Source organism: Stegodyphus dumicola, chromosome 5 (genome assembly GCF_044657685.1).
Source record: "Stegodyphus dumicola isolate Sdum_Otavi_A_Nest chromosome 5, ASM4465768v1".
NCBI lineage: Eukaryota > Metazoa > Arthropoda > Arachnida > Araneae > Eresidae > Stegodyphus > Stegodyphus dumicola.
In genome coordinates, this window is record NC_140772.1 from 72,757,598 (window position 1) to 72,782,261 (window position 24,664).

Below are 24,664 nucleotides of genomic sequence, written 5' to 3' on the forward strand. Positions count from 1 at the left end.
TAATCTTATTAACTTAAGAAGGTGAATTTTTGTGAGTGTGAAAGAAAATCCAGTTCACAAACTGCGGAAGCGTATGAATAATTTTCGCAGAACCAAAATCAGAACTGCAGTTAAGTGCACAACTGTCATAGATAGTTTGATAATTTGCTTAACAAATGGCAGCTTTTGCCAAGTTAACTTTTTAATTGTTGTGTCTTGTAGCTTAACAAATGGATTATAATTATATTAAGAGCATGCATTAAAGAAAGGAAACTGAAAAGCATGTATTAAAGTAAACTGAGATGTAGTAGTGTGAGGCTGTACATGGAGCTAAATGTAAATAAAACACTATTTTTTGTAAACGAAATCTTTTCTTTTACTAATGTGACATGCATAAGGATTATGGGCAGACTTGAATTAGTTCTTTCATTTGGTGTGGCAGCGACCGCAACATAATTATGATTAGTTATAAAAGATTTGATTCTCTTTCCTAAGCATAAGATTAGTATGCCTTGATATGACGTTTAATTTTTTTTTTTTTTTTTTACTTTGGCGATGCTATAAATTTTCCCTGAACTAAAAGAGTGATTTTTTTCTGCGAGATTCAAAGATCATATTTCACTGTAAATGACCTGAAAATTGAACTTAGGGAATGGCATGATGTTAAGATTGTCAGGATTATTTCTATTTGTGGAATATGTTTTATAATGGCAAGAGGAAAAAGTTTTTAAAGGTTTTATTAGTAACTGTGGGAGAAAACTTGCTACCAATGGCAACCGATTTTAAATAATTGAGTTCCTGAGAAAGCACATTCAGAAGAGGAAAAGAACATGATATACTTAAAAGTAAAAAGAAGCTCCCTTTTTTGTAGCAGGGTGTTATGATTGCACGTGGGAAGATAAAGTAATAAAAAAAGATTTGTGATAAACAATAATGCTGAAATCAAATTCATAATTAAAATGGCAAGGAAAGAAAGGAAATTAGGACCAGTTAAAACAAATTCTCCTTTTCACTCTTTTTTTTTAATATTAAAATTGTCTAAAGACTTTATTTAAAGTACTATTTTAATTTTATACATATTAAGTGTTTCAATTACAAGGATAACATTTATCATATTTCAGTGGCAAAAATCAGTAAAATAAAAACTGGTTCAGTTAAGATGATAATGTTATATTTTCACCCAATCAAATTATTATGAATTTTTACCAAGTACTTTAACTAATTTTTGTACTCTCTCTGCCTCTAATTTCGATCTTGTGCCATATCAAACCATAAGTTAAGAAGATTCTCAATTGAAGTAGACTTAACACAGCTGTATAACACTGCCTACAGGCTCAGTGTTTTCTTTTTCAATGTCTTTGCTTGAACAAGTTTTCAACCTTCCCCCCTTTTTTTCTTCTTTTAAAAAGAAAATGTTTGATAATTTTAATTGTTTATCAAGATCTTTACATTTTGTTTTGATATTTTTCAAATGCTGCTTAATCTCCACTCTTTTGTTGTTATAATTAAAGTTTGAACATTTAATTTTGTCCTTGATTAAAAAATTAATAGCATTTCTATTTTAACTAATATACAAGTTTTAACCCATTCTCAAGGGAAGGAATATAACTAATGAAGTAATTCATGAATTAAATTTGTTTCAGTTATTTGAAACTGGTTATATTTCTGCATTGGTTGATTGCATTGGCATATAAGCCAGCATGAGAGATGAGAAAAATGAGTTAGAAAGTAGAGATTTTTACTATGTGTGAAATTCAGTACAAGTCTGTGTTATTTTTTATGTTCTGTATTAAAAAAAAGTTTGTACTATGAGGAAAGAGAATTTATGATATGTATTTTTATTTTACTTTTCTATTCAAGGAACTAAAATATGAATATAGAAAAAGTTGTAGTAGAGGCATTTTATTTCGTTTTATTTACTATCTTATTTTATGGTGGATTTTCTATCATAGTTACATTTCAAAACATAATTTTGAGTAGAAAAACTTCACTTTTACAGCTTTATTCTACTACAATATATTAAAAACACATCACAATTTTGTTCTCTATGACCTTAAAAAAATGACATTTGAGTAATGACTTACTGATGAAATATGACTACTGTATTGAATGATAGTTCAATTTGACTATATAATTTTGAATCACAGTCATATTTTTAACTTTTATTCTTATCAGCTTCTAATAAACATGAAGCATAATGAAAATGGTTATTTTTCTTACAAAAGTAGACCCCCCTCCAAAAAAAAGAAAATGTACCTTTTTTTAAGAAATCATATCGTCTTTGGTAAAAGTTAGCTGTATTGAGTTATTTCAAAACTTTACTTTTAAAACCCATTCTTTTATATACCCTCTAATTGTTGAATGGATTAAAAGTACCAACATATATAATGTAGTTTTAATTCCGATTTGCAGAATGGTGTTCATTTTCCAATTTGTGGCACAATGCAGATTATTTTCTGTCAAGAAGTCCTATTGGAAATTACTAGCCTAAAGGGAGTTAGCCTAGAAGGGCTATTAATTTCGTTTTTGTATTTTGCGTTGACAACTTTAAATCTCGGTTCACTTTTCAAACTGTTGCCATCAAATATTAACGACCCGTATTACAGTACAAAGTCCGTAATCCGGACTCTTCGGGACCTCGGCTATCCCGGATTAGGGTTTTTTCCGGATTATAGATCATCATTTTAAATCTGGTAAGATGGCATGCAGAAATTATACAATTTAAAATATGAAATCGTAATTTATGAAATAAAGAGCTATTATGATCTAAAGGGTATAAAATTTTATAAAAAAAGCTTAATATTTATTTGTTTACTTTATTAAACATTTCTTTCAACGTGCGCATGCGTAATGTGTGCACATTCTCTACGTGCATGTGTAAAGCTTGTGGCTTTGAGATCCAGATTATAGATCATTCTGGATAATGGACGTCTGGATTACAGACTTTGTACTGTATATTTAAAGAAATTAAATAATGAACAATCTGTGTAAATGTATATATGTTTCTCGCATTGTGATAAAACAATGGTACCTAGAGCCATCAAATTTTGAATGACGTGTGTTTCCACCCAAATATGAACATCTGGAAGCCCAAATTTAAAATTTGTTTTATTATCTATTTCATATTTTGTGAAACTTTAACAAATTTTTTATTAAGAAACTTGACGATTTCAATGCGAGCAAAAAACATTTTTATCTCCAGCACATGAGACTTTGTATCGGAAGTTCTAAAGATATGCTCAATTTAAAATTATTTTGTGATATTGCTGTTGAACTGAATTTTATGGTTTAACCCTTTCGTGGGCCGTGGGAAGATTACTTCCCACCTACATGTTCCTGGGAAATACACCTGTGGGAAGCGCAAAACCCACTGTAATATATTGGCTTTGCTATTATAACGTTGGGAACTCTAATTCCCACTTTAGTATTGTACTGCCATCTGTGTTCAATCGATTGAAAACAGAATTACCACATTTATTTTGAAAGTTTGAACGCGTTGTGTGAGATCTGTTCCACTGAGACACCTGTTTTGATTTGACATTTGCATTGCTATACGATTCTTCTACAAATGTAAGTAAAACATTGTTTTTATTATAGTGACGTTTTATTATTTTTTATATTTCTGCAGTAACTATCTAATATTGAATAATAAATAATGGGTAAAAAGTGAAAATGCTATTGCATCATGTATAAAAGCCACGTGCAATAGGTATGTTGGAAAAATTAGAATATTTTTGAAAATATCATTCAATTCTACTGAGAAAAAAAAGGATTATTTTGGCATGATTTTTACCGAGGAAATTTTACAGAATATTGTTGACGAAGCAAACTCATATGCAAAGCAGCCTAAGAAATGGAAGAGATTGGGTCATACCACAAAAGACACTATCCTGAACTGGAAAGAAATCACAGCAGAAGAATTGAATGCATGGGTAGGTATGCATATACTCATACATCAATTGCCTGAAATGAAAAACTGCTGTAGCACAGACCCTATTCTCAATGTTCAATCAGTAGCAAGAATAATAATCGCAAAGAGGTTCAAAAAAATAACTGAGACTTTACATGTAAACGATAACAGCAATTTGGGTATGATAAACTCCATAAATCCATGTGGGCAATTTGGGTATGATAAACTCCATAAAGTCAGGCATCCTCTCACAGCTCAATGATTCCATACCTAAAGTCTACAAACCTTCGTCAACATTATGAATAGATGAATGTATGATAGCTTTCAAAGGGAGAACTTCATTGAAGCAGTATATGCCAATGAAGCCTATAAAAAGAGGTTACAAGATATGGTGTTTAGCAGACTCTAAGACTGGATATATTCAAAAATTTGAAATTTATTGTGGAAAAGAAACTTCTGATAATAAGGATAAAATATTGAGCTTAGGGGAAACAGTAATAACTAAACTAACGGAAGATGTGAAACAGACAGGTCATCTTATAGCCTATGATAACTATTTGACATCTTTTAGGCTTGTAAAAAGTCTACTTATAAGTGGTCTGTTTTCTGTGGGGACTGTGAGGCCGCAAAGGAAGGCTAATAACAAACTACAAAGAGGGGACTCAGTGTTCCTAGCTAAGGAAGGTGTTGCTGCAATAAAGAAGATGGACAAAAAGGCTGTTACATTGTTGACTACTGCACATAATTCAGCGATTATTACATTTGTAAATCGTACAAAAAAGGATGGTACTAAAACAGAAGTACCTTTCCCTAAAGCTGTTGCCGTATATAACGATATCATGGTAGAGGTTGTTTGCTTCGATCAAAGAAAAGAAAGGTACCAAATAGGAAGAAGATCTGTAGAATGGTGGCATCGTATTTTTTATTTTCTTATTGACCTTTGCATCATAAATGGTTATATACTGTGGCAAGGAAACAAGAGAAACAGAAGTTTAGACCAGCTAACATTCCGTATAGCATTAGCTCGTCAACTAATAGACGGATATTCCTCGAAAAACGAAAGGCCATTCTGCTAGCTTCTAAGCAAAAAGGTGTGCAGTTCCGGATGATGTACGCTTAGTCAGTGTGGGAAATTATATGCCAAAGATGGTTTCCAACTATAGACGATGTAAGAAATGTAGCACAAAGGCACCAAAAAAAGAGGACCTGCTATATGTATGCAGTATCTGAAGTACACTTGTGCATTGCAACATGTTTCTCATCTTTTCACGGCAAATAATCGCCTTTAAATTGAATTTTCTCTATGACCATAAAAGGTCCCGTGGGAAGTATACTTCCCACCCCTAGAATTTAAATGTAAACAAAAAATTTGGCAAAATAAAATATATTTCCTTAAATGCTATTGTTTAATTGATAATAAAACATAAAAAAACGGGAGAAATTCAAAAGAGAAATAAATGGCTCACGAAAGGGTTAAATGCAAAGAACATGATATTTAATAAATAAAAGTAACCCACAAAAACATTTAAAAAAATGCCATTTTGGGTGTAATATAAAATCTGAAAGCTTTCAGTTTTTTTTTTTTTTAATTATTTTTTTTTATTCTGAATTAACCTTTTTTTATTTTTATTTTTATTTTATTTATTTATATATTTATTTTAAGGATTGGTGTTATTTTATAAAGTGTTAAAAAGAAAAGTTCCAGTTCAAGACTTCTTTGACAACTTGTAATCGAGTTTCTGTAGTTTTTAGAAATACAAAGTACGCAAAACATTTGCAGGGTTGTTAACAAATGCATCTGCTGTGTAGTGGTTCCCTGATAAAAGCCAATGGAAAAAGTAACTGTAGTAATTGCCCATGCAACAAATATTCACCTCTACGAAAGCACTCATGGGTAAAAGTTCACTGCAATAAAAGCCACAATGATTTAAACCTACACTGATAAAAGCCGATGTATCATTTTTATCAATATAAAATGCATAATTGCAATTATAATACAAATTTATCATTATAATACAAATTTATCATAATTATGATAAGTGGAGTATTTTGAGTTTGATTTTTGATGTTTAACTTTGTGTAAGACTAACTATATGTATATTTCAGTATTAAAAAACAAGGGAAATGTTATTTAACCCTTTCGCCGTCCACCCCGACCGCAAAAATCCCCCCCCCCCCAGCGGCCGTCTGATTTTCGTAGCGTGTAATGTTGTTTTCTTTGTACATCATAACTTACCATACATAACTTTCGTAGTGGATGAATGTCAATGAATATTAAGGAAAATTATAAGGAAATAAAGCATAATGGAAAAACAATAATATCTCTGCTTATTTCTAACAGCAGGATAATTTGATAACATCTGATCCAGGTGGTCCACTCCTCCCATTTTGTTGTTGTAATCTTTTACAATTATTGATTTTTTTACAGTTCTTTTCCGTGTTCCAACATCCATCATCAAGTTATTATGGACTCTACTCATCAAATGTATATCCTTCTTGTAGTAGACGTTGAAGCCATCTCGCACTGTCTTGTATCTTATGTAAAATGGCGCAAATATTCATAAAACCTGGGGCAAATTCAATTTGGAATAGAATGCCTGATTAGTGCTGCCCTCTAGAAGGTATTAGAGCAAACAAAAATAAAAACTCAAATAAGTTAACATTTAGAAAGCGTTTTAAATGTTTAAAAGTTTTAAAATGTAGAAGAACGCTTGATGCACGTTCGGCCGCCCTGTGGAAGTTTCACTTGAACGCGCTAGACACGTTATGGACGATGAAGAGGTTAATTAAAAGAGCAGAATTATTTTTATTGTTATAACAGAATATTTTGTAAGCCTCTTTTGATTTTTGACCTAAAATGTAATGCGGTATCTCTGAGAAATTAAGTACGCTCACTAAAAAAAGCATTCACTTTTTAATTGGGTTGTTGTTCTTAGAATAATTGGTTTATTGTGCAAAATACTTTTTTGTTCCGTCTTTGTAAAATGTAAACCATTCAAGAGTTGAGAGGTATTGACAAAAAAAAAAAAAAAAAACTGGCAAGGGTGGATAAATATCCCATTTTGCTCCAACACTTGAATATTATTGGGTGAAGCAAATTTATGTCTCAGTTAATTCATCAATAAACAAAACTTATGGAAAAATTATTGCATTATGTGTGAAAAATAAGAGCACGGGCAGACATTTTGTATCTGAAGTGATGTGGGGGAAAATAGTTTATTGCTCCTCCCGTTTTTGAAGATGGTCCTAAGCAAACAGTAGCTGGGAATACCAGCTTCTATAATGAGATATAAAATTTCCCCATGGCTCAATTTCAAGCTTGTCAGTTAAACGCAGTTTGGTTCTATTAAGATGGTACAATAACCCACATTACTTGCACATGTATGGCTGTATTCCATGGCAATGTTTCCCAGTAGTCTGTTTTTCTGCTTCAGTGATTGACTTGTCCATCTTACTTCCCAGGTTTAATAATAAAAGGTTATTTCATTATGGGAATACTTGAAAAAAGTCTTTCTTACATTGCAAATAATCAAAAAGATGAATATTTTACCCATTATGCAATCCCATTACCACAAGATATATGATAGCGTGTCACGGACAACTTGCCTTGTCATCTGCAAGAATATATTTGTTTAGGTAGAGGGCATTTCCTGATTTTTTTTTAAATTCATTTTGTGATTTTGCATTGAATTACTTTTCAAACTGTTGCCACCAAATGTTAGAGTCCTGCATTATATTTGAAGAAATTAAATAATGAAAAATCTTCATAAATGTATGTATATTTCTCGCATTGTGTTAAAACAATGCTACATAGAGCCATCAAATTTCGAATGACGTAATCCTCCTACGAATATGGGCATGTGGAAGACCAAATTTGGAATTTATTATCGATTTCATATTTTTTAAAACTAATGAATTTTTGAGTAACAAACTCAGTGATTTCAAAGTGAGCAATGGCAACACTCTACGAGGGGAAAAAACCTTTTTATCTCCAGTGCACACAACTGTGTATCGGAAATTCTAAAAATATGCTCATTTTAAAATTATTTTGCGACATTGCTATTGAATTTTATGGTTTAAGTGCGAAGAACATATTTAATAAATAAAGGTAACACACAAACGTTAAAAAAAAAAAAGCCTCTTTGGATGTAATTTAAAATTTGAAACCTTTGAGTTTTTTTTTTTTTTTTTAATTTATGTTTTATTTTATTTTATTTATTATTTTTTGTAGGATTAAACAGTCTCCTGTTGCAGATGCTGTTGATGGAAATGTAAGTTCATGTTCTTTTGTATTCTTGGTTCAAATATTTAAATTGTAGGAAATTAAGCTCTTGAATTTATACAATACAGAGTTCAAAATCTGGACGTCCAGTATCGTGGAATGATCTAATATTCAGACCACCAGCTAAATAAGTAAAATAAAATAATATAAAGTCTAGAAATGGAGACTATAACGAGAAAGGAGGCACATGTGTCGTAAATGCGATTTTTTTTTTTTTTCTTCCGAAATTAAGATTCCTGGTTACTTTTAAACACCTGCTGGCTAGGGTTTCACCGTGGCCAGTAGCAGTAAGTTGATTTATGTTGACCAGGATTATACTTAAGGCCCTTGAGTGATTATGAGTGAGGAGGGCTGGCCTGGCACTGCACATTTTGTCACACTGTCAATCCCTTTGGGACTTAAAATTCTGCTATCTAGTACCTCAACAAATTTTTAAAAAATTGCTCCCTCTAAATTCTACTGTCCACTGCTTCTCCTAAATTTGGAAAGCTCAGCAATCTCTAAATTTTAATGCTTGGTGCTCCTTTAAATTCTAGAATTGTTGCCATGCCTAAATTCTCACACATTGTTGCAGCTGCACCAGTTGCACCTTCTCTGGCCCAATGGAGACGGGGATGGCATTTTTCTATCTGACTTAAACAATAAGTGGAGTCTGAATGTTACCATGTCTACAAGAAGTCATCTAACGTGATTTAAATTAATGATTTAAAATTCAAAAATTTCCAGAGTCTCTGAAGTTGCGACGATTCCAGAACTCGAACTTTGTATTATATTAAGGTATTTTGAATACCCAATACACCTCAGTATCTCAATTAACCTTTTTAATGGCAGTATACAAAAGAATTTAAATTGCGGTAAGATTTTGCATGAATTGTAACTTATGGACTTTAAGAACACACAGTTGAGTCTTAAAAAAAGTCTAGAGTGAATACTGAATTTTGAGGGCCAGTATATATTTTATACCACTTTCCCAATGCATTTTTTTCCAAGCAGCTGCAATTGTTAACTTTTTTTTTAAATCTATTTTTGTGTACTTTTGAGGTTTGTATATACAGATGGGTTCTTGAATGTAGTTATATAAGTCTAAAGTCAAAAAATTCTAAAATTTCTCTAGAAATTTAAAATTTTAAAAATAAAATTTATGTTTTTAGGCACTTTGATGATGCCACCCAGTTAAACATACTTATATAAAATATGTTTAAAAAACTTTTTAAAGTGATTTAAATTCAGTATTATTATTTTCCCAAAAAAATTAGCAAATATAACACTGCATTAATAAACCTTATCATGCTCTAACTTAGTTGTACTCAACCTTTTTTGGTGCTGGGGCACACAAGGCAGTTTCAGAAAGCAAAGCGGCACCACATAACATTTCTATCCCGAGTCATATTCAGGTCATCCCTTGGCGATATTATCATGTTACTCTAGGCTGTAACAAAAAAATGTGCCCTCATTGAGAAGATCGAAAAAATGGATTGAGATAAAAACAAAATATACATTTCATGCACAAAGTTTTTATTGTTTACAATGTAGTTGTGTCTTTTGTTTTGGTGTTGCATTTAATGCAATTTTTGACACTGAATTTCGTCCACTAACATATGTACATTAGGTGGATACGCTGAGGTTCCCGCACACAAGCAATCTTCAAGATGCGAATCGGTGAATCTACTCCGGTTCTTCGACTTGATAATGTTCAGGATTGAAAATAGATATTCGCAGAGGTAGGCTGACTCCAAAACAAGATTTGATTTTATATGCAACACTTCTTGATAATGGAAACCTGTTCTTTTCCACAAGATTACAGAAGTCTACATCTGTGGCATGTGCTTGCAGGATAATATCATTCTTCAGTTCGACTATTTCCAGCTCAAGGTTTTCCATTTCTACAGCAATAATTCTTGCAGTTGCTGTGGCAGTTTCAGTGGCTTCGTGGTGAATGGGTTGACAAAAAAGTTCACCACTGGCTCCAGCAACTGTTATCTTGAAATCTCTTTTCAAATTGGTCCAGAAGCATCATAAGATGGCCGAAAAATTGCAGTGACCCAAAATTGTTGGCATTCGCTGTTTTTATCATGTTTGGAAAATGAACCAAGCACTTTGATCTCATCTGAGACATCCATAATGTCAGTTTGGTTTTGAAAGCTTTCATGAATCCCATCATTTGAGCCAGCTCTTTGTCTTATACCTTAAAGATCCAGATTTAAAATGTTGAGTTTTTCAGTGATATCAGCGAGGAAAGCCAGATCAAGTAGCCACAAAGAGTCACTTAGTTTTTCAATGTGTTTACTAAATTTGTCCGGGCTAGATTGCACAAACTCTTTTATTTGCTCGATTAGAAATAGAAACCTTGATAGAATTTTACCTCTGCTGAGCCTTCGGACTTCTGCATGCAAGATGAGGTTGACTGTTTTATCTTCGGAGTCTTTTAGCAGTGCTTTAAAAAGTTGGTGTTGCAGAGGAGCCGCACGAATAGAAGTGATAATCGACGTGGCAACATTCATGATGTGTTCAAATGGAAGTATCTTTTGTGCACAATGCTTCTTGATGAATGATGGAGTAATAAGACATGAAGTTTGGAAAACACTCATCTCTCTTGCAAAAAGCGACAAAGCCGTTGGTTCTTCCTGCCATGGCAGGTGCTCCGTCTGTGGTAATTGGCGATAGCTTTTTAAGCGGCAAGCCGATTTCTGCCACAAACATTTTAAAAACGTTGTAAATGTCCTCTCCCCGCATTCTCATCTTCAACTGCAGAATTTTTAATAATTCTTCTTTAACAGAAAAGTTGTTAAATACCATTCTTGTCATAACAGCTAACTGCAACATGTCAGAAATATCCGTGGACTCATCAAATTGGAGAGAAAACCATTCACGTGTTTCTAAGTCTCTCTTCAGTTGAGATTATGTGTCATCAGCAATTGCTTCTATTCTGCTTAAAACAGTGCTGTCTGATAATTGAAGATCCTGAATCGCATTGATGATTTTACGCTTGTTAGAGAATCCGTCAAAGAGGCATTCCGCACCTGCAAGAAGTGCTTCCTTCAGCACTCTTGAAATGTGTTTTCTTCTTCACCAGCAAGTTAGCAGTTTTAAATGAAGCCATTGTTGCATTTTTGGACTTTGAAATTAGCCTAACAAATACTTATTGCTGCATTGAAAGCTTCAATTTCAGCTCACAGACTTTCTTCTTTCTAATTTCCGAACCCTCTGGGTAGTTCATTTCAAATGTTCCATAATTTGTCAGAAAGTGACGTTCCATGTTATGATTCTTGGCCAGTGCTACAGAAACACCACACAGCAAACACATGCACTTCCCTTTCACATCAACAAAGCAGTACGTTCCTTCCCAGCTGGAATTGTAATTATATATCTTCTGCCTTTTGCTGAGCTCTCTTGTCATGCTGCAGTGGTAAAAAAAAAAAAAGAACAAATTGCTAAGTCCCGATGCAGAATGAGAAGAGCCGAACAACGCCACTAACACTGTCACTGCGAAAAGCTCAGAGGAGACTGGTGAAGAACACGGGTCAAAGGTTGCCCTTTGCACCTTGTTAAATACTTAATATAACTGTGTCATACATTTGAGTCAAGAGTCGACTCTGAACTGCAGTTCCCTCCGTTTTTGACACTCTTTATCGCCCTTTTTGGTGTGGTGAACCTTGTAATATCGTGCCCCCAATCTTAAAACTTTATCGTCCTATTAACTCGTGTTAAGAAATATTCTTTGATATGGCCAAGAGATGGTGTTAGAAGACCATCTATTGGCTTACTCAACCCTTCCCCTTCTGAACATGTGACTTGAAATTTTATTCTTCTTAAATGTAGAATTTGATGCACTAATCAATATAATTCGATTTGGATTCTTTGGAACTATTCAGTTCTTGCTTCTTGAGCCTTAATATTCGATTCAGGCATTTTAGCATACATTGTATATATGTAAATATTAAGTTTAATTAAAATTTATCTAAAACCTTCCAGGCCATGCATCTCATTTTGGATTATGAGTTATTCAAATTTGATCTAGAATTTCATTACAAATGGTGCATCAGCACGAAAAAGAATCTGATTAATTTGAAATTTTGTGTTGGATTAGCTTTGTAAGCGAAGACTGCTCACGGTAAGTCTCGTTTGATAATTTATTAAAATGGAACAGAAGACACTAAATAAGAATCGAGCACATATACATCAGGGTTCGTAGTGGTCCTTATAAGTGCTTACAAGTCCTTATATTTGAAAATAAAATATAAAGGCCCTTATAGGTGCTTACTTTTTCTTTAAAGCCCTTATATTTTTGTTTTTAGTGCTTATTTTTTGCTTTTAGTGCTTTTTTTAAATGAACGTGCGTACCAAAGCCGAAACTAAATAAACAACTTTTCTTCCTAACATGGAATGTCAGATGGTGAATCATACTCCCAGAAATAGCTTTTCCCCTCTCTCTGCATTAACTGTTTGAGTCCGGCGAAGCGCTCACTTGTTGTATGCCAAAAATATGGCGCAGCGCGACAGCGCTTCTCTTGATTTGTATCGAGAATGCAAAGATGCTGCTGTTGGTTAGTATGTCGTTCTGTCGGTCAAAGAATTGCGAAAGCAGTAGAAAATTCCGGTACATTCGGCATTTTTTTCCTTCCACCCAAATACTACACACGTTTGAATTTCTATCAAGATCTTAATAATTTGCATTCTCGTTCAGCTTGGCCAGTTCATATTCGTGTTTATTATGATCGTTATGCTTATATTATACATATGAATGTTTATAATAAAATAGTTGCAGTAACTGCTGAAGTATAGATAAACTTCCAAAAATGGGCGTGTTTTACACAGATTAGCTTTCTAAGGAATAATATTCGGAATGGCTTAAATAAAAGGAAAGTAACTGAATAGTCAAAATAAATATTCTTCTTATTATTATTATTATTTTCCAATACAGTAATACTGGATTGAATAGGACTAAAAGTTTTTGCGATCTACCCAGCCTAAGCGAAGATTGATTCTATTCCGGAAATTTAACGCAGTCCGTTGAAAATTAGAATCAGAAACACCCCAGATTAGTAAGTCTCTTTCTTTTCCTTTATTTAGTTCTTTATTCTCCGAATACCAGCAGCTGTTGATTCCGATTGCGTAATATCATGTAGAGAAGAATTGCGGCGCACGTATTGTGCAATAACGTTTGTGATTTTTGCAGAGATAATTAATTTTGATTTTCGGTCCGAGATTTGTTTATGAACACTTAAAATAGTTTTACTGTGCTTGCAAAACAGAATATTTTTCTGTTCTGTTGGTTTGTTTTTATATGATGCACATATCGAAATGTCAAAAGCATTTATTTAGCGGAAAAATCTAAAGAGCGGCTACAGTCTCCCCCCCCCCCCTCTGCTCCTCTTTTTCCAGTTACGCTCGACTGTCCGAATATTCGCTAATTTTCAAGTATGCAGTTAGTTAAGCTTCTACTGTTAAAGGATGACTGCATGAAGCAAATTTTTGTCTTCTGATTTCAGAAATGTTCCTCTTTTTTATTTAAATTACTTTGCTTGCAATATCTGTTAAGGGAAAACTGATATACGATGAAAATTTAGAAAATGTTCAGAATTTAGATTTAAATTAGTTAAATATCAATATGAGTGGAAAAATAAATTGTATTTATTATTAAGTTCCAAAAGAATAGAATAAATATGCCTTATTATTATTTATTTCCTCTATTTAAAACTGAAATTTCATCATTAAATCTTGTAATATAGTGCTGCATAGTTTTTTTCTCTCTCGTAAACTAGTTCTGTAAATTGAACTGTTATTTAAAATTTTAAAAAAAGTAATTATTTTCCATGGTTGAGGTAATGCTTATTCTCTCTTAATAATTACTACATTTCTCATATTTTAAATTATGAGTCTAATTTTTAAGGTTATGCAGTTGTGTATCACGTAATTAGACAGGTGCTTATTTTTTTCTTAAAATGTGCTTGAAAAGTGCTTATAGGTGCTAATTTTTTGAACTAAAATGTGGCTATGAACCCTGATACATGCTTCTGTAACTCAAATTATTAAAAATGAGATGAGTATTTAAAAGAAAAACAAAACAAGAAGAGTTAGAAAATTGTTTGGAATTGTTAAATAGTAAAGAAACATAACTACATGATTTAAATGAAAAAATACAATATTTGATTGAAGATGAATCAAAATAATAGATGAATAGTGTCAGATATTAACACTTCAATGGAATATAATGATAAAATAATAATGACAAAGTCTAAAATCAACCGTTATTTAAGGAAATACAATACTCAAAATGTCGACATGAATTCAAGTAATTCATCTACAGAAGTTGAAACCAAAAGACAGGTTAAAGGTAATGTGAAATTGCCCAAACTGTTAGTTCACAAATTTTCTGGAAATTATGACGATTGGATGAATTTTTGAAATTTATTCAAGGTCACTATTCATGACAATGTTAACGCTTTCGAAGAAATTCAAAAATTTAATTATTTGAGAACTTATTTATATGGAAATGCAGCATCAGCCATAGAGAGTGTCTCAATCTCAAAGGCTGACTCTGCTATAGACATTCTTAAAAATAGATTTGGTCAAAGTGACCTTATTATCACTACACACATTTCTAATCTCTTAAACTTAAATCCTGTTCAAAGTTCGTTGAAGTGGTAAAATTGCGAAAACTTTATGTTATAATTAACGTTCAAGTCAGAAGCCTTTTAACATTGGGTGTGAAACCAGAAATATATTCCAACATGTTTATTCCAATTTTGATGAAAATTGGCCCAAACGATATAACTTTAGAATTTATCATACAAATACTGGAAATCCATCAACCTATGATTTAAACAAATTTTTAGACTTTCTCCGATTAGAAATAGAATCGTGAGAAAAAAATAATTCCTTCCCACGCAAATCAAAACCGGAAATGAAAAGTATTAACAGATATACACCGACGCCAAAGCATAAGCAAACTGTCACCTCAAATGAATTTATGGCAGCCGTAGCATCAAATCGAAACTGCACTTTTTGTTTTCAAAATCATGACTCAGAGTCCTGTTTATGCTTCACAGTTAATAAGAAGAGTATTTTGAAGAAACAAGCGCGGTGTTTTCTTTGTCTTGCACCTAAGCATAAAATTTCACAATGCCGGAAATGTCAAACTAAAGTTTGTAAAATTTGCAAAGGTAAACATTCGGAAGCCATATGTTTTAAATCCAGTTCGATAGTTAAAAATACAGCAAGTGATAAAAAGGATAGTATATCAATTTTGAGAAATGATAGAAATGAAAGAAATTGTTTTGGTTGTTTCACGTAGTGTAAATAACACGATTGTTTTACAGACTTACACGATAAAAGTTAAAACAGCTAAGGAAAAGGTGTTTGCCAGACTTCTCTTGGATAGTGGAAGTATGAAAAGTTTTTGTGCTCGCGAACTAGCGGACAGATTAAACCTCGAAGTCATAAGAAAAGAAAAATTGTCTGTCTACACTTTTGGAAATACCTCACCCATCCAAAAAAATTATGACACAGTTAAATTACTTTAGAACATAGAAGTTGTCCTGATTCTAGAATAGAAGGTGAATTATTAGTAACTGATCATATATCAGGTACAGATATTCCTCCTCCTAAATCAGAAGAAATTAAGCAAAACAGACAATTAAAAAATTTGATGCTCGCAGATTTTCCCAATTGTAAAAAAACCTATTGCCATTCTAATTGGAGCAGATTATTATTACAACATAGTAATGGGACACATTAAATACTTAAGCAAAAATCTTGTTGCATTGTTGCAGTGGAAACTATTTTCGGCTGTGGCCTACATGGATGAAAAGGTGATGATGATGTCTTTTTAGCTTTCAATGTAGTAGCAGGGGAAGATTTGATTTCCAAACAAATAATGCCATGGAAACATGACTCATTAAGTCTAAATAATATTATGGAAATCACGGAACAAAGATTTAATCAACTTAGAAAACAATTTTAAAAAAATCCTAATCTATTTTCCGAATACAGCAACTTATTAAGAGATCAGTTACAACAAAATATTATAGAACCAGTTACAGAAATTTCAAATGAAAAGGATGTCGTGTTTAACTTACCACATGAGGAAGTTATATGCGAGGATCGAGCTACAAGTAAATTACGTATTGTTTATGATGCATCATCGCATGACCCAGGATCCATTTCTTTAAATGACTGTCTACATGTTAGGCCAAATTTATACCCTGAAATATTCAAAATATTGTTAAGATTTTGGTATAATCCAATAGCTTTTACTGCAAGTATAAAATAGGCCTTTTTACAGATTCTCATACATGAAAAGGATCGGGATGCAACCAGGTTTCTGTTTTCCAAATTCTCTAATGATGAAACCATTTCTCCTGACAAATATAGGTTCACTAGAGTTTTATTCGGAATAAATAGGAGTCCATTTCTATTAGCCGCTACCATTAAACATTATTTGAAAAAACTATAATAAGCTTTATCCTACAACTCACTTTTTAAATGAGAATGTATATGTAGATGATGTGATTGGAAGCCAACCAACGATTAATGAAGCATTAACTACGAGTCTAGAATCTGTCCAAATATTTAAGGAAGCAAGCATGCAGCTTCACAAATGGCATAATAACTCAAGACAACTACATGAATTGTGGGTAAAGCAGGGTGTCGGTCCAGATGAAAATCCTGAAGATTTTAATAAAGAAAATTTCCCGTTTAAGGTTAGGTATGGCATGGGATAATTCAAAGGATTTACTGTATTTTGATGTTCGAAAGCTATTGTCTTTCACATCTAAACCAATAGAAACAAAACAATTTCTTCTACAAGTGTTAGATCGGATAGTCGACCCAATTGGAATTTTAGGACCTTTCACTGTTAGAGTAAAGGGCTTAATACAGAAGATTTGGTCATCACAAATAGATTGGGATGAACCATTGCCTGAAGATTTGTCCTCGGCTACCTCAAATGGCTGAATTCGCCATCTCTCGTTACCTTTTCATGCCCTCGAACTTTAATGTTGAAAATCTCGAATTACATTGCTTCTCAGATGCAAGTGTCAAAGCCTATGGTACAGTCGCATATTTGCATTTCACAACAGATAATAAAGATATCAAAATGGCCTTTGTCTCTTCTAAAAATAGGGTAGTCCCATTAAAACACCTTACTTTACCGAGGTTAGAATTAATGGGGGTTATGTTAGTAAGCAGTATTCTGAAAGCACCGAAATTGAAAATTCCGTGCTATTTTTGGACAGACTCAACAATTACTTATTTTTGGATCCAAAAACAACCTGAAGCCTTCAAACCTGTAATTTCTTAATTCTTTGTCAAGAATCGTGTCGGAGAAATACAAAAATTGAGCTCACCTTAAGATAGGCATTATTGCCCAGGTGTCGACAACCCTGCAGATTTCGTATCTCGGGTAATGAAGATTTCCAATTTAATAAACGAGACCATTTGGATGCAAAGTCCCCAGTGCCTTCAACTACCTCATGAACTTTGACCAAGATTAGATATTGAAGAAACAATAGATGAAAACAAACTGGAATACCGAAATGGATCCGGTGATATACATCAACTTGAATGTACAATCGAAAAAAGTACAGATTATCTTTTCGACATATCAAAATATAGCAAATTAGAGAAGGTGTTGAGAGTCACTGCTTGAACAACACGTTTCATTAGAAAATTAAGAAAAACTAGCGACATTCAAGGAACTCTCACAGCTGAAGAGTTACAAAAAGCAGACAATTTCTGGATAAGATCAGAGCAAAAGAAGTTTTTTTTGCTGAAGAATATAAATCCCTCAAAGGAGGTAATTCGGTTGGAAAAAAATTCTCCTTTGTACAATTATCTTCCTTACATTGATGAAAAGGAAATCATGAGGTTGAGAAGAAGATTGGAATTTTCTGACTTCTCACTAGGTAATAAACATCCAAGTTAAAGGATGCCAGTTAGTGAAAAAAGCATTAAAAGGTTGTATTATTTGCCAAAAATATTTAGCTAAACCAGCAGACCAGATGACAGCACCCTTACCAAAGGATAGAATCCAAGAATCACCTCCATTTGCAGTCTGTGGAATTGATTTTGCCGGACCAGTTTACGTAAAGAATTCTAAAGACACTCGAAAATCCTATATTGTTTTGTTCGTTTGTGCAGTAACCTGAGCTGTACACTTAGAACTTGTATCAGATATGTCAACAGAATCACTTTTACTTGCATTTCGTTGGTTTTTTGACTGAAGAAGAAACTGCATAATCATCTACTCTGACAATGCCAAGAGGACAAAAAAAGAATTTGAGAATTTTTCAAAAGTTTTAAAAAATGACAAATTCAAGAATTTCTTTGCGAAAGAAAGAATCCATTGGAAATTTATAATCGAGCGAGCCCCATGGTGAGGAGATTTTTATGAGAGATTTGTCAGATCTGTTAAAGAAGGTTTAAAAAAAATTGTAGGAAAAGCATTGTTGGCCTTCAAAGAAATGTCTACATTACTTGTCGAAGTGGAGTCAGTTCTTAATTCACAACCTCTAAGTTACGTTTACAACGACAATGACGAGCCACAACCCTTTACTCCATTTCCTAAACATTGGACAAACTGATTTGAAGTATCCTTTGACTTTTGCTAGAATCATCAGTACAAAACGACAAGAGAAACGCTGTTAAAAAGAAAGCGTTATCAAGAATTGCTGATAAAACAGTTGTGGTGCAAATGGAAGCAACAATATTTATTAGATCTTAGAACTGTCCATTTCTTGAAGAATCCGAAACTTCAACCGGAACTAAAGGTAGGAGATGTTGTTTTAGTTGAAGGAGACAATAAAAACAAACTGTTATGGAAACTTGTCAGAATCATAAAATCTATTCTTGGACGTGATGGTAAAGTCCGATCATTCGAATTAAAAAGTGGTAATGGGACTTTAAAACTTACTGTTCAATATCTATATCCCTTTGAACTTGGGGGGAAAAAAAAAGAAACTTTAACGATTTGGTTGTGCATTTTTCTTTTTTTTTTTTTTCTATTAATGGTTAAATTGAATATTGTTAATTAAGTTTGTTAAGTTGAAAATATTTTAAAACATTTATTAGTTTATAACATTTATTAATTGATACATGTTGTGTATAACCCGTTTTGTAATTGAAGTGTTTAGAATTTTTTGCATGCAGAATTTTTTGTATTTTTATAGAATAGTGATTTATGTACTTGATTGTATGTATGTATAACTGAGTTAGATGAACTCTTCTCAGAGCTCAGGTGGGGAGTTGTGATATCTGGCGACTGTTTGGCGATCAACAGAGCGTGCTTGGCGCAGGTAGCTCTTCTCCGAGAAGGGTTAATGTATTTCTTAAGAGTTGCATGTTAGCCTCGGAAGAGGAAGGTAGTAGATTGTACTATGTGGTAGGAGCAAGGTACTGCTCTGAGTCACTATTATATTATGCTTTGAATTATATATTTAATAAATGTTTGTTTCGTCTTGCTAAATGGTGCCTTGTTAAACCACGAAGTCATCACAACACGCTCTCTTACGAGAGAACCAGAGAGGTTAGAAGCTTAGAGCATTGAAGACGGAAATGGCGTAAAGTTAAGCCTAACTAACGAAAGAAGTGTGCATTTGCAAAAGGGAGTAAAAGTAAGAGAATTATTTAACGAGAGTTTGAAAGGCTTGATTCTAAAGGAAAATAGAAGAAAATGTTCAAAAACGCAAAGAAAGAGGATTTAGTAACAGTTCTATTGGAAATTGGCGAAGAAGCATCCCCAGATTTGAAGCTGGTAGAACTGAAACACAAACTCCAGAATAGCAAGGAATACATCGAAGATGCTGATTTCGTGAAAGAAATTCTGATTACTACAGTGGAGAATAGAAAAAGAAAAGAAGAAATGGAAAGAATGCAAATGGAAGAAGAAAGAATAAAAACAGAAAGAGAACATGAAATAGAACTAGCGAAGATTCGAGCAACTCAAAATGAAGGAAGTAGAAGTCTAACACCTTTAATCCAAAACACAGAATGAGAAACCGAAATTTCCCTGGACAAGTTGATCAAAGGAGTAGAAACACTGACTATACCAGTACCGAAGAGAGCAAAAGAATGAAATATATTTTTCGATTCTATCGAAAGAGCATTTAAGCACAAGAAGGTTCCCGAAGAATACAAATCAGAAATATTATTGAAATTAATTGAAGAAAAAGTTTCAAATGTTCTTGTTTATATAAAGGAGGAAGATCTGCAAAATTACGAAAAAGTGAAAACTCTTGTTCTGAAGGAATATCAACCTACTCCTCAAACCTGTTTAGAAAACTTCAGAAAAACTAAACGTTATTCCGGCGAAACGCATATCAAGTTTGCTTCAAGACTAACAGCTATATGGGACTATTACTGCAAGTCAAGAGAAGTAAAGGATTTCGAAACACTCAAGGAGCTAATTATTTCGTATAAATTATTCCAAGCTTTAGATGAAGAAACAGCTGCACACGTCGCAATACGCCAAGGAAATAAATGGCTGAAGCCTCAAGAATTAGCTACAGAATGTGATATTTATTTCACGGCCAAAGGAAAATCTTTCGACGAAGTTCGAAATGCAATTAAGCGATCACCGAGATTTCTGGATACAACATGTGCACAAGACAAATATATTCCGCCACCCATGAGAAAAGAATATCCAAAACACGAAAGATCTCACGCGAGAAGAAAAGAATGTTATATTTGTGGAAATTATCAACACATCGCAAGAGATTGCCCAGACAAAAGAAGAAAAAACGAAACTGCAGTAAATAAGAAGGGAAAGGATGATTCCAAAACTCAAAAAAATTCAAACAGAACATCAAAGAAAAGAAGCCATCGTAGCTAAAGTCGACTCATCCCATCTACTTAATGAGTACTTTAATCGGAGATCAATACCAAAAAATTTCAAAATCGGGAAAACAAGTTTATTTACTCATACCAGATTCAAATAACAAACTCTATGCACGATGGACTGGTCCAGGAGAAATCATGAATCATTGCCCACCTGATTCCTATAAAGTAAAACTACCTGATGAAAAGACCAAACATGTTCATGCAAATGAAATTAGAAAATTCCAAGCTAGTGTCAATGCAGTTGGAGTGATATTTGAAAATGAAGAAGAATTTGGAGAAATTATAACTTTACCAGGAAAAGATCTCTCGACCCCCCTGGAAGATTTTAAAATAGATGCAAATCTGAATTTAGAAAATTTGAATCCGCAGCAGAGAAGAAAATTGATAGCTCTTATCAACAAACACCGAGCACTATTCACCGGAAAGCTGAAAATAGCTAAAGTTGAAGCTCATAAAATTAGATTAATACCCAATATGGAGAGGAAGAAACCTTACATTTATAGGATTCCTGAAGCATTGAAACCCAAGGTCGATGAAGAAGTAGAAGAATTATTGAAATCGAGACTAATAGAAGAAAGTAATGCAGAAATAGCTCATACAGTAGTTTGTGTAAGCAAAAAAGATGGAGATATCAGATTGTGCTTAGATTATCGAGCTTTGAATGCAGTGACGAAGCCAGATGACTTTCCTATGCAAGACGCCATTGATTTAATTGTACAGTATAGGAAGAGCCAACGTCATAACAACTTTAGATTTGCTGAAAGGATATTGGGCAATTCCCATGGAGGAACAAAGTAAAGAGTACACATCCTTCAAAACTCATCGAGGTCAATATCAGTTTAAAGTGCTACCCTTTGGATTAAGGAACGCAGCAGCAACTTTTCAGAGAGTAATGAATAACGCGCTGAAAGAATTTCAACAATATTCAAGAGCCTATATTGACAACATAGCTATATTTCCCACGGATTTCGACACTCATCTCCAACATCTGGATAAAGTTTTCACCATATTAGAGTCACTTGGATTTACTATCAATTCGAAGAAATGTTCGTTTGCAAAACCTCAAATTAAATATTTAGGACACATTATTGGATCACGAAAACATCAACCAGATCCCGAGAAAACAGAGGCAATCAAGAAGCTTGGAAACACCGAAAACGAAAAGAGATGTTAAAAGTCTGTTAGAATTATGTAATTATTATCGCAATTATATCCCAGGGTATGCAGAGATCGCCTACCCACTCACAGAACTCACAAAAAATAAACAACCGGAAATACTCGAATGGAAAGAAATTCATGAGTCAACATTTCAACAACTGAAGGAACGATTAGCGATGTCAACGGAGTTGATCACCCCAACACTGCAGGATCCGTTTGTCATTCATTCTGATGCATCCCAAATCGGAATAGGTGCATGTTTATCACAGCAAAGGGGAGAGAAGCAATTTCCCATCTGCTACGCGAGCAAGAAATTATCGAAACCTCAACAGAGCTGGCCGACTATAGAGCGTGAAGCTTATGCTATAGTATGGGCATTGAAGAAGCTTGAACCTTGGATATTCGGTTCATCAGTGAAAATTGTGACTGATCATAATCCTCTAGCCTTTATAGTGAGAAATGCTCTGCAATTGTCCAAATTACAATGATGGGCCATAGCTTTGCAGAAATATAATCTCGAAATAGAACATTGCCCTGGAAAAAAACTGTCAAACGTGGATGCATTATCCAGACTTCCCACCTCTGAACTTTGAACATTAATTTACTGTTCATCTTCACAAGCATTTTGTATAGTTAATGATTAGATAGTTTTTCTTTGCTTTTCATAATCATTTTACAATTTTGTGCAAATAAGATGTTTATGTAATTTGAAATAGATAGAGAAATTATTGGATAACAAATATTCGAGGTAAGTGGTAAATTTAGATATTTGTCTCCCGAGGATATAAATCATGCTGCAGCATCATTAATTAAAAAGAATGTTAAGAATATAATTATATATATATATATAAGAAACTTAATAATTTTACTGTCATCATTGGAATAATACCAGGGTATATTTTAACATGTTTGTAAAAGAAAATATCAATTTTGTTTCTTTGGGTTAAGAATTGATAAATTGTTACAATAATAATAGGGTTCAGAACAAGTGAAGTTAGTTATCTATGTTTATATATAAAAATGTGTTAGTTATATTTATATATGTTTATGTAGTAAATTGAGGTGCAATTGTAGGTATATTGCAAATGTCTATAGTAATCGAGATTTGAAAATTAGGATAGAATGTATAAAAGTATATGTAGTTTTTTTTCTTTTTCACGTTGATCGCAAACAGTTGCTAGATTTTAGTTTCCAGATTGCTGATTGATTTGTAAATAATATCAACAACAATCTTACGACAGCGGTGTGATATCTGGCGACTGTTTGATGATCAACAGAGCGTGCTTGGTGCAGGTAGCTCTTCTCCGAGAAGGGTTAATGTATTTATTAAGAGTTGCATGTTAGCCTCGGAAGAGGAAGGTAGTAGATTGTACTATGCGGTAGGAGCAACGTACTGCTCTGAGTCACTATTATATTATGCTTTGAATTATATATTTAATAAATGTTTGTTTCGTCTTGCTAAATGGTGCCTTGTTAAACCACGAAGTCATCACAACACGCTCTCTTACGAGAGAACCAGAGAGGTTAGAAGCTTAGAGCATTGAAGACGGAAATGGCGTAAAGTTAAGCCTAACTAACGAAAGAAGTGTGCATTTGCAAAAGAGAGTAAAAGTATGAGAATTATTTAAACGAGAGTTTGAAAGGCTTGATTCTAAAGGAAAATAGAAGAAAATGTTCAAAAACGCAAAGAAAGAGGATTTAGTAACAGTTCTATTGGAAATTGGCGAAGAAGCATCCCCAGATTTGAAGCTGGTAGAACTGAAACACAAACTCCAGAATAGCAAGGAATACATCGAAGATGCTGATTTCGTGAAAGAAATTTTGATTACTACAGTGGAGAATAGAAAAAGAAAAGAAGAAATGGAAAGAATGCAAATGGAAGAAGAAAGAATAAGAACAGAAAGAGAACACGAAATAGAACTAGCGAAGATTCGAGCAACTCAAAATGAAGGAAGTAGAAGTCCAACACCTTTAATCCAAAACGCAGAATGAGACGCAGTGAATTGAAGTATATATTTACTAATATGTAAGGGATCTACAAAGCAAAAGTATGTTTTGAAATCCGAAATCTGTTTATCAATTCACTCTGCTTTGCAGCAGGGGGGCAACAACGCCGCGGCGCTCAATGAATTGGAAGTTGACCTATCAGCACTATTCTTATCTTCAGGGCAGATGTTTTTATTTTATTTGGCTTATAATTCCTTGCTAAATGTAGTATTTCATCTCGATGTACTCTGTCTTTGATATGATTTAAATCAAATTCCTCGTCATTATAAATATCACGAATACACATCAAATAGTTTTCTGGTCGCAATTTTCTAATTTCTTTCAGTGCGCATGCGCGCATTGAAAGAAATGTTTAACAAAGTAAATAAATAAATATAAAGCTTTTTTTTTTTGTATCTTGAAAACTTAATAAGTGATTTAAAAAATAAAAAATAGTTTTGAACATATATTTTACTTATCTACTCATATCTTGCTGGAATGCACCTTATACT

At 33.2% G+C, this 24,664-nt stretch overlaps 1 protein-coding gene across 3 annotated transcripts in view; it reads left to right on the top strand.

Moving 5' to 3' along the window:
• LOC118188852 (cellular tumor antigen p53-like) overlaps window positions 1-24,664 on the top strand; it is a 171,204-nt gene that overhangs the window by 36,815 nt on the left and 109,725 nt on the right. For all 3 annotated transcript variants that reach the window (XM_085816765.1, XM_085816763.1, XM_085816764.1), the window contains exon 3: window positions 8,121-8,160. In XM_085816765.1, the coding sequence (XP_085672891.1) occupies window positions 8,121-8,160 (40 nt within the window). The remainder of the gene's footprint in view (window positions 1-8,120; window positions 8,161-24,664) is intronic.